This window comes from Megascapheus bottae, chromosome 4 (assembly GCF_031878675.1).
Source record: "Megascapheus bottae isolate mThoBot1 chromosome 4, mThoBot2.hap1, whole genome shotgun sequence".
NCBI lineage: Eukaryota > Metazoa > Chordata > Mammalia > Rodentia > Geomyidae > Megascapheus > Megascapheus bottae.
Genome location: NC_143512.1, coordinates 16,521,609 through 16,535,608, shown reverse-complemented (window position 1 = coordinate 16,535,608; position 14,000 = coordinate 16,521,609). Strand labels below are relative to the sequence as shown.

General features: G+C 38.6%; 1 protein-coding gene and 1 pseudogene across 3 annotated transcripts in view; one reads left to right on the top strand and one right to left on the bottom strand.

Annotated features, from left to right (window-relative positions):
- On the bottom strand, positions 1-327 carry LOC150064105 (V-type proton ATPase subunit G 1 pseudogene; annotated as a pseudogene).
- Positions 328-6,106: 5,779 nt separating this feature from the next.
- Positions 6,107-14,000, top strand: part of Wdr36 (WD repeat domain 36) — a 42,142-nt gene continuing 34,248 nt past the window's right edge. Inside the window, exons 1-5 of one of the 3 annotated variants that reach the window (XM_090331507.1) lie at positions 6,107-6,353; positions 8,240-8,267; positions 8,965-9,065; positions 9,807-9,924; positions 11,846-11,978. In XM_090331507.1, the coding sequence (XP_090187633.1) occupies positions 6,192-6,353; positions 8,240-8,267; positions 8,965-9,065; positions 9,807-9,924; positions 11,846-11,978 (542 nt within the window). In that variant the 5' untranslated portion in view covers positions 6,107-6,191. Of the gene's footprint in view, positions 6,354-6,503; positions 6,687-8,239; positions 8,268-8,964; positions 9,066-9,806; positions 9,925-11,845; positions 11,979-14,000 lie in introns of those variants that run through there. The other 2 variants (XM_090331509.1, XM_090331508.1) reach the window with 2 other exon arrangements.

Genomic DNA, 14,000 nt, shown 5'->3' with positions numbered 1-14,000 from the left:
CTAAATGTATACAAAGAAGCTAGACTGGCTATCACACACAAAAGCCAAGAGGTCTTCTAGAACTTCCTCCCTGTTCTAGCGGAAGTAGGTCTGGAGGATGGTCCTCTTTTTCTTGGTCTCCTTCTCCACCTCACTGCTGCAACTGCCCTGGGATCCCAGTGCCACAGCTTCCTTGGCCTTGAACTCTTTCTCCCTCTGCAGGCGGTACTGTTCAGTCTCAGCCTGGGCTGCTTCTTTGGCCTTTCCCTTGCTGGCCTTGGACACCTTCTTGGTGGCACACTTCTTGGCCTGCAGCAGCTGCTGGATCCCCTGCAACTGACTAGCCATGGCGGCGGGGACAGGGAGAAAGAGAAAATCTTTAGAGATGATTAATGAGGCTCTGAGTTCAAGCCCTGAGTACATACACACACACACACACACACACACACACACACACATAACCTAAAGGTCTTACATTATACATGTAAGAAAATACCAAAGCAAAATCTAATCTTTTATAAAAAATTAATATATGCTAATGAAAATTAATGCACTCTACCTACCACGGAGCTACACTCCAGACTTAGCAATATCTTTTGTGTACATACTTCACTTTATCCTTTCAAGGTAAGCTTAATTTTTTATTTTGTGATTTTTTGGGGGTAGAAGAAATGTGTGTGCATTCATATGAGAGAGGGGGGGCTGGGAGAGAGAATGTAAAATAAAAAGCAAGATGGAGCTTACCCATGAAAATACTAAAATAGAAGAAACTTAAGAACTAAGTAATGTAATGACACCATTCTCTTTTGAAATCTGAACAAATAACTCAAATATGGATAGATAGGTGCCCACTGTTCAGAAATTCAGGGAAAAAATGACAGTATAGCCAGGCACAGTGGCTCACTCCTGTAACCTAGCTACTCAGGAGGCTGAGATCTGAGGATCACGGTTCAAAGCCAGCCTAGGCACTAAAGTCCCTGTGAATCTCATCTCCAATTAACCACTAGAAAACTGGAAGTGACATGTGGCTCCAGGGGTAGGGTGGTAGCTTTAAGCTGAATAGCTCAGGGACAGCGCCCAGGCCCAAAGTTCAAGCCACATTACCAATAAAAAACAATGAAAGTACAATTAAATAAAGCATGTCAAGGACCAAAGTCATCATCTGTTAGTATGTGCATCTTAATTATCTGAACATCAAAACATTCAAGACCTACTGGTGCTAAATGCTATAAAATAAATGAAGGTATTGTTGTTCAAGAATGTATGAGTCAGATAGGCACAGGTAGTTCACATTTGTACTCCTCCCTACTCAGGAGGCTGAGATCTGAGGATCCTGGTGCAAAGTTGGCCTATACAGACAAATTCGTAAAACCATTAAATAGCTGGCAAGAACACCAACTTTGAACAAAAAGCTAAATGAGAGCATGAGGCAATGATTTCAAATCCTGACTACTAACATATACAGAGAGAGAGAGAGAGAGAGACACAGACAGACAGACAGAAAGACAGACAGATTCAGAGAGAATTGGGAGACCAGTGGGAGAAGAGAAGAGGAAGGTGAATATAAAGTACATTATATACAGGTAAGAAAATGCCATAGCAAAACTTAATATTTTATAAAAATTAATACGCATTAATAAAAATTAATGCAAAGAAGAACACACAAACCAAGTGTTCAAAGTAGCTGACAAGTTGATTTTTATTTCATAACAAAGTAACTAGATAAAAGGAGATTATTTACAAAAGCTTCTGTTCACTAATGCACCTGCTAATACTCTCATCATGATGGTCAAGTACAAATATAATTATATACGTGAGTCATTCAACCCACATCTTATCAAGGTGCCAAAGTAGTTTTCATTAATGGAAGACATATGGAAAGAAACAATGAAATAAGAGATTATTATCATATGCTGAGTTTTGGTGATCAGTTCATAGGGCATTTGTTTTGGTTCATGTTTACATGCTCTATGATCACTCTTCAAACCACCTTTTGGGGGCAAATGGGTCTGAAGGGGTAGATTCCCAATACTGAGCAAACATACTAGCCTTCCCACTATGTCACAAAGAAACCCCCCAAAACCCATCTCCAAGGATACCAGATATCTACTACAAGAGAGCAAAGCTATGAGCATCTGTGTCAGAGGACACTCAGGCCCAACTAAACACAGTGGTACCCTAGCTCAAGTAGTACTAGATACAAAAAACCAACAGGAATTGCAATATCCTTTCTATTACATTAATTACCTTTCTCATTGGATTCTTTGCTCATCACATCTGTGTTTCTGAAGATATCCCATATGTCTTCAGATGGGGCAAAAGCCAGTCTATAGAGTTTTTCCTAGCTTCCTTCATGGATAAGCACCACCACATCAGCCCCCGTGGCCCACGGTTGGGGTACACTGACATGCTCATGTGACACACACACAATCCAAGTGAAGCTGCTTATGATGCAACTTGCTAACTTGTTCAGAGACTGGCATGGTGTCCACAGGAAGATCATTGCTATAAATTCTCTGCCCTCTAAGAAGTCTGAGGATTAATACTGGGATCTTTAACCAACATAGGATATTATCTATAAACATTCTCATTCAAAATGATTTATGAGAATCATGACAGAGGTGTGTTCCAACCTATTAATGTGTTAGTCACTGAAAGCCTAAAGCACCCTATTTGTCTTGGCTATTGAGTATGACTAAAACTTCTAGAACATTTAAAATTTGGTTCTAATTGTTTTCTGACTTCACATACCAATTTATACCATACTCTGAGAACTGTGACTCTCCATCATATAGGCTAGGCCAAAGCAGGAAGACATTTAAGTGGTTATGATATTGCATCCTCCATTTTCATAATTCAGAAGTATAATTCAGAAAGAAAGATGATATCTTTTTTATGTAATGACATAAAATACTGGTAGTTTTGTGTCTCTAATGTACACAGTTTATTGGGCAAAAATAGTCAGCCAGAACTGGGGATTGAAGAACTGAAGTCTATATGGTAGAATGGAGTCCACTCTGAAATCTTAAATATATCCCAAAGAATGTATGGAAATATACCAACTTTTCTCTATACAACTGAAGTAATGAGGCTTCTCAAGACCCAGAGTTATGTTGTTGGAAATTTTTGTAGATGTTTTCTTCTCTCCCGCTTTTCCTGAGAAACCAATTTCCAGACACAGCAAACATGTAGACTTAACTACATATCAAATTTTATTTCTCCTAAGATAACCATTTTAAATAAAAATAACTTGATTAAAAATTCAATGTCCAATCGATATTTCCTTACATAGCTGTCAGTAAGAAAGGGCTGTGTACTCACTCTCAGTCTTGGCATCATGCTATTCCTCCCAACATCTTGTTTTTATGGTCTTTCTTCAATCAAACTTGACTTTCACCTTTTGATCTCATGTAGCTTGTATCTTTTAAATTTTTCCTTTAAAAATTTCTCATGGTAAAATATGTTTTGAATGGCAAATAAAATAGTATCGTGTTTCTTTCCTTTTATGATTGAGACTACTTTGAGGCAGAAATTGCCAACAACATTTTACTGCCAATTCCACACATTGTATCAAATTGTTCACACACTGCTCAAGCAGGTGGGGTGATTTATTTGGAGAATGAACCACTCGAATGATATCTTTTTATTGTTGAAGCAATCGAGCCAAACATGTAAATATATGTTGAAAACAGAAAATGACAGGAATACTTTTTTTTAAAAAAAGCACTTCTAATAATAATGTTCTGATTTTGTGTATATTAAGTATTTTAGGTTGCCTGATGTTTAACTGGTAACAAAACATGCCAACATCTGCCCTGTAAATCATCCTATTATGAAGATCTAATGCAAAGCTGACAGCCCTTTGTGTCAATGGTCTTACAGGCACTTGCTCATTCTTGATATTCCCACTGAGGAAAAAGACTGTGTGGAATTCTTTAAAAGAAATCCATTACTTGAAAGGCAATGTCCTTTGGGAAACTAACCTGTCGCAGGGTTTCAAGTGCTTAAGTTAGAAAAGTCTTCAAGAGAATGGAATATTCTGAGTCATTTCGACAATTTTTTTTTTGCCAGTCCTGGGCTTGGGCTCAGGGCCTGAGCACTGACCCTGGATTTTTCTCAAGGCTAGGGCTCTACCACTTGAGCCACAGCACCACTTCTGGCTTTTTGCTGTGTATGTGGTACCGAGGAATCCAACCCAGGTCTTTGTGCATGCTAGGCAAGCACTCTACCACTAGGCCAAACTCTCAGCCTAAATCCCACTTGTTCTCATATCTCAGCTCATTACTTCAGAGTATTCAGCTGTGAGATTTCAGTATGGTTGTAGGAAGTAAAATTGTCTTCACCAGAAGAGAATTGTTTTATCATGAGTAAAGCATAGGCAAATTTTACATGGATGCTTCTTGTACGGAAGGTATGCTCTTTTCAAACAGCTGATTCTTTTCCCAGGCTAAGTGTTAGCATAGGAGCAGTTGAGGACTGGTTTTGCTTGTAGTTACTTCATAATATAAAGTATTTTTGTGTTTTGGGGAGGGCATCTTCCGTAAAGGCAGCAACATTGATCATTGTCAGCTATCGCAGTGTGAGCAAATCATGTACTTAGAGGAGTCAATCTAGTTGTGCCCCCAATTAACACTGTGAAGCAGTACCACCTTTTCTTACTGAAGCAGATAGTTTCATAAAAGAAATGGAGCCAGGTATCATGGTTTTTGCCTGTACTTCCAGCACTTGGGAGAGAGAGAAGAATCTTAAATTCGGGGCAATCTTCTCCAAGATAGTAGAGAGTCTGTCTCAAAGAGCATCGGCATGACCTTGTCAGACATGAGAGATAACCACTCTGGATGCAGATTCTGCAGGTTTCCCATTGATTAGCCTTGGCTGTTATCTGAGTGCTTCTCTCTGATACTCCAGTTGTCCTTCAATTACCTTCTTTTAAAACTTTGTGGTGGTTTGGGTTGCAGCAATAAACATTTTTGGAAATTCAAACCCATTTCCTGCTTATGAAAGACATACAATTTTTGCTCTAAATACCTCAGGATAATTGAACAATGAGTGTCAATGGCTTTGCCTACTGTGAAAGTCATGGTTAGGAAAATTTTCAAATCTCTCTCCAAAACTATTGATAATATATTAAAAGAGTTGTTTATAATAAATGTAATATCCACTTTATAAACAGCTTAGAAGTTTTCAAAAAAATGCGTGCAGTAACTAAAATAATTTGTACATGGTTCCATAACTCAGGAGTAAAAGAATTTCCATTAGTATTCCAAGATTTTTTGGGGGGGAGGGGAAGCGATGTAAGTGAACTCAGTAAAAGCAAACAAAAAAATCCTTTTGACTATGGAAAATGTCAATCAGAAATCAATGCATACAGTTTCATGAATCCTAGATAACATACCCTAGTTTTAGCAGTTATCCATTTTGTTTCATCTAAACCCAATCAATCCTTCGTTCTGGTAATTCTGAAGTAAATCCCTACACTTCGTATCTGGAATAATTATGCTAGTATGTATCTCCCAACCATAAAAACTTTAAAAACATTACCACAGTATTATCCACTAACATTAACTTAAAAATCAATTGTCCAGAGTTTACATAAATATTTGAGTCAGTCTCGTGGCTTGATTTGAAAATCATCTAAGATATTGTCCCCAACTCCCCAATGAGGAAAGGAGCGATACTGCTATGGTGCCTGGTATCATAAATGGACATGTTTAATTGTAACTCCTTTGTAAAAGGGGAAAAAAAGGAAGAAGAAAGGTGAAGGAAGGAAGGAAGGAGGGAGGGAGGGAGGGAGGGAGGAAAGGAAGGAAGGAAGGAAGGAAAGAAAGAAGGAAGGAAGGAAGGAAAGAAAGAAAGAAAGAAAGAAAGAAAGAAAGAAAGAAAGAAAGAAAGAAAGAAAGAAAGAAAGAAAGAAAGAAAGAAAGAAGGAAGGAAAGAAAGAACGAACGTACTCCAGTCCCACAGAGAACTGGAGAACCCCAGGATGCAAGATGCTGGAGACTGCAGCTCCCGGAACCAAAATCTCGCCTCCACGGCAGGCTCCGTAGGGAGCTCTTCCGGCGTTTCACGCAGGGCAGTACGCTATTGGCAGAGGCTCCCGGAAGTCCTCGCGAGTCGCCAACCCGGCTCCCGGTTTGCCCCGGAGACGCGCTGTGTCTCAGGCGCGTGTTTCCCGCCGGGACTTGGGGCTGAGAGAGCGGCAGCGCGGCGAGATGGAAGGCGGTGCGCGGGGCCGATCGGGCAGCGCGCTGTTCGCGGGCTTCCGGGCCTTGGGACTCTTTAGCAATGATGTTCCACACGTGGTGCGGTTCAGCGCGCTGAAGCGCCGGTTCTACGTGACGACCTGCGTGGGCACGAGCTTCCACACGTACGACGTGAGTGATGGCCGCCCGCGCCGGGCTCCCGAGGAGAACCGCCCCGCGGAGCCCCGCGCCGGCCCGGCTCCTCCCCCCCCTCCACCCCTCGCCCCCCCCCTCCACCACCCAGCCCCCCCTCCACCACCCGGCCCCCCCTCCCGTCGCCTCCGGCCGGGTCGGCCCGCTCTCCCACCCCCCCCACTCCCACTCCCACTCCCACGCCATCCTTCCCCCGGCCTTCCCGGCCCGACCCAGTCTCGGGAAGCTCTGTCTGTTCCCATCCACGTGCTGAGCCCTGACGTAGGCCTTGCATAGGGGCGAGTTTCGGCGTCACCTTGGAGAACATTCCGGGTCTGTGGTAATAACAGTCTGTAGATATTCATCGACTTGCTTCTCTGAGAATGTAGACATGATTTAAAAAAAAAAAAAAGGTCCTTGTCCTCTACACCCCCATCCCGCCTTCCCTTTCCAGGACTCTCTCATCCCCCCCCCCCCAATCCATTAATTCATCTTTGCAAGAGGAAAACTTTCGAGTCATTTTTGTTGCGTAGTACATGACAAAAAATCTGGGTCAGAAATTCGAACTCGTGTACGTTGGGAGAACTGGAGAGAGAATGAGATCAAAGATAATGTAGGGTCACATCTGATGATAATTTGGTTTTGCTAAATGGCCCCTGGGCACAGCATCTGGTGTTTGTCTCCTTCAGCACCCCTTCATTGTCAGGCACAATGTCACTTGTCACAATGCCTTGCAGCAACTTCAAGATCAGATTCATGTATTCTGTATCGCCCTCATATAAACTAGGAAAGTAAATTATAGAAAAAACCGAGTCACTTAGACCCATCTTGCTTCCTTTGACAGTTCTTTTTCCCTCCTTAATCTTACCAATTATTTCTTAAGTCTTATCTAAAATCAGCTCTGTGAGAACAGGTATATGGGGAGGAAGATATTAGCCTGTGTTAACTAAGCACTTTTTCCCCAGGAAAGCATGATGTACAGTTGTTTTCTGTGAATGATGGTGAAAATTAAACTGCTTGTGAACAAGAAGAGTTGGAAGTTGATAATCCAGTTACCGTGAAAGTTCTGTTGCTGCCTGTACCTAGAAGTCCTACAGATTTGATTTTTGTACACAGATATTAAACACATTGTAGAGAAGATGGGGTTGGTGATAGCTGCTAGCATTTATTGAGCTGACTTGGCTCCACTTTCTTAAATTTCTTTTTCTGTTCTGGTATGAAGGCTAAGCTCAGAACCTGGGCACTGACTGTTAGCTTTTTCCATGCAAAGCTGGCACTTTAACTTGAGTCACAGTCTCACTTCTGGCTTTTTTGTGAGTGTGTGATTAATTGGCAATAGCAATCTCATGAATTTCCTACTTGGGCTGACTTTGAACCACAGTCGCTAGCATTACAGGCTCTCTTCTGTTATATACAAATTCATAGTCACATCTAATGCGCACCTATTTTAATCCTTATTTTACAGATGAGGAAATTGAGGCATACAGAAACTAAGTGACAAAGAAGAAATCAATACTTCATGTCATGAAACTATGTGAAAGTCAAATTTCAATATCCACAGATAAATTTTAATGAAATACACCTTCATACATTTGTTTATTGTATGTGTCTTTTATTGCAACCATGACAAAACACAGTTCCAACAGACTACATGACCTTCAAAGCCTAAAACAACTAATCTTGGTCCATTACAGAAACTGCCCATACCTTTCATTATGCCTGTAAAGTAGTTAAAGATAGAAGCCTTTCCTAATAATTAAAATTGTTATCAGCGATTATCAACTGTGTAGCAAATGTATGAATGGATAATATCAATCTTCAGATCTTAATTTGTTATTGTCTTTGCTAATAAAAATTGACCAGTTTTTCTTTCTCTTTTTAAACAGGTTCAGAAACTTAGTCTTGTTGCAGTAAGTAAGTGTGTATTTTGTTCTAAATTTGTGTATGTTTAATATCTTTTGAATTTGAAGTTGGGGGAGCTGGAGGCATAACTTTTTATTTTTAATTTTTTTGGGCATGAACTTAGGATCTGGGAATTTCCTGTAATTTTTATTCTCAAAATTGATACTCTCACACTTGAGTCACACCTCTACTTCCTGCTTTTCACTGGCTAAGTGGACATAAAAGTTTCCCTGTTCCCCAGCTGACTTTAATTAGAGACCTGAGATCTGAGCCTCTTGAGTAGCTAGGATTATAGGTATGAGCCATTGGTGTACTACCAGGGCTTCACTCTCACTAAGAAAGTGTTCTACCACTTGAGCCCACTGTCCTACCACCCCAGTCTTTCTACTTTTTAAAAAATTTTCAAATAGAGGTCTTGCTAACTCTACCCAGGCTGGCTTAGGCTGGAGTCCTACCTCTGTTTCCTGAGTAACTAGGATTATAGGTATGCGTCACCATGCCCAACTTTTTTTTTTTTTTTTTTAAGGATTATGTTATGTTTACAAATCCTAGACATTTATAACATTGAAGGCAAAAGTTTATGTTCTGATTCTCACCTTTTGTTGTTGTTAAATATATTTGTTTTAGAATTATAGCCATGAAGATTTAATACTTAAGGTTTATGTTTGCCTCAAGATCTTAAATATCTGTACTTTCTATTTTCTCTCAGGTAACTCTGTTCCACAGGATATCTGCTGTATGGCAGCTGATGGGAAGCTAGTCTTTGCTGCATATGGGAGTGTTTTCTCTGCATTTGCTCATAACAAAGAGGTTTGTATCACTAATGTGTATAGTTTTTTAAAGAAAGAATATTGATTTCATCCCTGTATATATGCCTGCCTATATTCATATATACCATATGTGGTTCTGATGAAGAGACTTTATGAAGGAACTGTATATGCACACGTGTGATTAGGGCTAGAGGAACTGAGTAAAAAAATAGGCCAAGTACCTACCAACTGTGTGAAACTGATCGCCCCTGGTATGAGAGGGCTAAAGATAAGAAAGACTGTTATTAGAACTGACAGAAACTGAGCCATAGAGAAGGGGATATAGCTGTGGACAGACTGACTGCTGTAAGGATGTATCTCTCCATGTGCAAGCAGAAAGTTATTGAGAAGTGCCGTACGTGAGTGCCCTTCCCCCATTCCAGGTGGAAGCCAGCTGATGATAGAATTTGAAATCTTGTAGAGCATACCATTTTTCTGCAGTGTAGGAACTTGTACAGGTTGAATGGCATAAGGGTGTGTGTGTGCATGCTTCTTAACCACTATAGGCAGTCTGAGCCCCAGAGATTTCCTTTCTATCCTTGTCCCCAGTTTTACTTTTCTCTTGAACTGACTAAAGGAGCGGATTAACAAGCTATTTTTTCTTTTAAGTTCATATAGTCAGAAGTTGGACCACAATTCTTAACATGAGTATTTTCAAAATTAGCAAGCTTTTTGAATAGTATGAATCCTATTCCATGATGAATGAGTACTAATGAAATTCTTTTACTCTTTGACATTGTAGATAGTACATACCTTTAAGGGTCACAAGGCAGAAATCCAACTTTTGCAGCCTTTTGGTGACCACATTATCTCTATTGATACCAACAGTGTTCTTATTATTTGGCACATATATTCAGAAGGTAAGAATTAGCCATTTTATTTGCATTACCTATGGATAATTAATGTATGGTTAATATGAACAATCTGAACACCTGTTCTATGCTAGAACTTTCGCATTTAAATAGCTAAAGAAATTGAGAATACTTAGCATATATAACAAAAAGTTAAAATAAGAAGCAGATCAACACGCTTAATTCTTTTGTTAACTACACAAGATCTCTTTAATGTGTATATTACAGCTAATACATTTGCATTGTAGATTTCCCAACAGTAGGAACTTGTTAATATAATTTTCCCTTTGGAATGAATTTTGATATATTTCACATCTGAGTAATGCTTAGCTACTACTTATGAAGTAAAACATGGAGATTTTGTAATCTGGTGGAAAGTAGCATCTTTTTTTTTTTTTTTTTTTTGAAGAATGTGAATCATCTTTTAACCCATGCTATTATGCAAGAGTGCGCTGAGATTCTTTAAAATACAATAGCATCAAAGGTTGTGAATTTAATACCAGATTATCCTTAGCTTTTCTCAATAAAGACCGTAAGTTCTTCATGACTTAAATTTATTTAATTCTCCAATATGTTCGCATTTTTAGATGTATTTACATTTGTAGCTCATAGTACCTCAATTCTCTGCTGTCTTTTTAGTGACTATTGTAGAGATTGCCTTTCTATACATTTCTTCTCTATCCTGGTTCAACTTTGTGCCCATATTCTTTCTTTTGTCTTTGTTCAAGTAGAGGAACAGTATTTTAAGTATTCTCCTTATAAGGGTAAAGGTTAACCACAGGATCTGGCTCTAATGGATCAACAGCATCTCCCCATTTGATATATGACTTCTTAGTAGCAATGTATTGAACCAGATCTTTGTAAACTACGTTTTTATAGTAACTAAGTAAAAATATTGGTCACAAACAGAACATTCAAAATAATTCAAAGGCCATTTTAAGTAATGTTTGTACATTTTTTACCTGTATCTGCTTACATTATGTGTTGATTTCAAATATTGGTGAATTTAGTGAAAAAAGTTTTAGTCCTGGGAAAACTAAAAAAAAAACAAGCATAGGGATTCTAAATATAATAAACAGAAGACTGACCAGCAGTTTGGCCTAGCAGTAGAGTGTTTGCTTAGCATGCCCAAAGACCCGGGCTCAATTCTTCAGTACTACATACATAGTAAAAAACTAGAAGTGATGTTGTGGCTCAAGTGGTAGCACTCTAGCCTTGAGAAAGCCCAAGGACAGTGCTCAGGCCCTGAGTTCAAGCCCATGGACTGGCAAAAAAACCCAAAACAGACAACAAAAAAAACCCTGAAGATGACAAAGAATTTTTGATGTTGCAGCTTACTTTCTGTGTATCCCACAAGTCACAGGTTTATGAATTTCTTTCCTTTATTGGAAGATCTTTTGTTGGAATGTGTTAGGAGTACTGTATTTGGTTTCATATCTTCTCAGTGACATGGCTTTCCAGATGTTTTCAGATGTTTCTAGATGTTTTGCTCTCCCCTTGATCAAATTCTAAAAATGTTAGTATTGAGCCCTAGGATCATTTTGTAATCCTTACCTTTTCTAAAACCCAATTTGGCAATAAAATTTCTATGAGTACTTATATTAGAACTTGTAGATCATTTTTGACAGTCCAAATGACATTTACGTTAACCATTACACTCATTTTTTTCTTTTAATCTTTGGGATTTCTTTTTTTTTTTTGGTAATTGTCAGGGTGATATATAGAGGGGTTGCAGTTACATTCATCAGGTTACACTCATATTTCAGGGGATATTTAGAGGTTAGTAAAAGTCTTTGATATATATATTTGAGTGTAAATCTTTGATGTGGTAGGTTTTTTAATAATGTAAGTATATGAAACATGTTTTAAGCTAGATAGTAATTAAATAATTAGAAAAATAATTTTATTTGTAATTTTTTTACTTTTGTAGAAGAATATCTACAACTAACTTTTGATAAATCAGTTTTTAAAATTTCTGCAATTTTGCATCCAAGTACATACTTGAATAAAATACTTCTGGGCAGTGAACAAGGAAGCCTACAGTTATGGAATGTAAAATCCAAGTAAGTACTTCAGTTAAAAAATAACTTAGGTAACTCTGACCTTATCTGCTACTTGCTGAAGCATTTTTTTTTTAAAGAATTTATTAACATTGATTTTTACATCATATTTTAAATGACAAGTTTAACATACAAGTGTTCAAGGAAGGAATCTCTATTTACAATCACTGGGACTTAGTATTTAGAACTTAATCACAATTAGGCTAAGGGTTTGTATATCATAGAAACATTAATTTATGAAAACATTATGTCTATAGCGTTATAGGTTTTTATGTCTATATAGTTATGCTTATATTTCCATTACCATGTCCATAGCTTTGGGTATGCAGTTGTTGAGTTCTCGCTCTTGTACTCTTTGGATTTAATAGCCACATATTAAGGATACCATGCGCCTTTTGATCCTTAGGTCTTGACTTGTCTCACTCAACATGATTCGCTCTAGATTCATCCACTTCCGTGCAAATGCCATTATTTTATCTTGTCTGTTGGCTATGTAGAATTCCATTGTGTATATATACCACATTTTCTGTATCCATTCATCTACAGTAGGGCATCTGGATTGTTTCCATAGCCTGGCTATTGTGAATGGTGCAGAGATGAACATAGCTGAGCAGGTGTCCTTATAATACCTTGGGTCATGATGTTCAGGATAGATGCCCAGAAGTGGTATGGCGGGATCGTAGGGAAGGTCTATTTTCAGTTCTTTAAGAAACCTCCACACTGCTTTCCAGAGTAGCTGAACTAGTCTGCATTCCCACCAGCAGTGTAGTAGGGTTCCTTTTTCTCCACAACCCCGCCAGCAACTGTCATTGTTTGAGTTCAAAATCTCAGCCATTCTTGTTGGGGTAAGGTGGTATCTTAGGGTTGTTTTTATTTTCATTTCCTTTATGACCATAGATGATGAACATTTTCTCATATGCTTTTCTGCCATTTTAATCTCTTCTTCTGATAAGTCTCTCTTTAGTTCCCTTGCCCATTTAGTGAATGGTTTATTGGGTTTGGGGGGGATTAGTTTCTTGAGTTCCCTGTAGATAATTGGTATTAAGCATTTGTCAGATATACTGTTGGTGAATATCTTTTCCCAGTTGGTTGGCTGTCTCTGTACTTTTGCGACTATGTTTTTATCTGTACAGAAACTTTTTATTTTTAGGTAGTCCCATTTATCGAGTCTCTCTCCAATCTGTTGTGACCCTGGGATTCTGTTCAGGAATCTTTTGCCTGTGCCTATGAGTTCTAGTGTCATGGTTTCCGGTCTGACGTTGAGGTCTTTGATCTATTTTGAGTTAATGCTTGTGTATGGCGAAAGGCTAGGGTCAATTTTTAGTTTTCTGCATGTGGCTGCCCAGTTTTGCCAGCACCAATAATTGAATAGGCTGTGTTTGTTCCACTGTGTATCTTTGGCTCCTTTGTCAAATACAAGTTGCCTATAGATATGTGGTTCTATTTCTGGGTCTTCTATTCTGTTCCACTGATCTTCTGGTCTATTTTTGTGCCAATACCAAACAGTTTTTGTTATTATGGCTCTATAGTAGAGTTTGAAGTCTGGTATTGTAATACCACCAGCATTGCTCTTTTTGCCTAGAATTGCTTTGGCTATTCTAGGTCTTTTCTTGTTCCATATGAATCTTTGGATTATATCTTCAATTTCCGTAAAGAATGCCTTTGGAATTTTGATGGGGATTGCATTGAATTCATATATCAATTTTGGCAGTATAGCCATTTTCACTATGTTGGTTCTCCCTAGCCATGAGCAAGGGATGTCTTTCCATTTCCTAGTGTCCTCTTTAATTTCTTTCATTAGGCTTTTATAGTTTTCATTGAATATTTCCTTTACATCTTTGGTTAAGTATATTCCTAAGTATTTTATTCTTTTGGGGGCTATTGCGAATGGGATCGTTTTCTTGATTTGGCCTTCTGTTTGTGTATTGTTGGTGTATAAGAAGGCTACTGACTTCTGAAGTTTAATTTTGTATCCTGCCACTTTGCAGTTTATTAATTCTAGAAGGTTGGGAGTGGAGTTTGTTG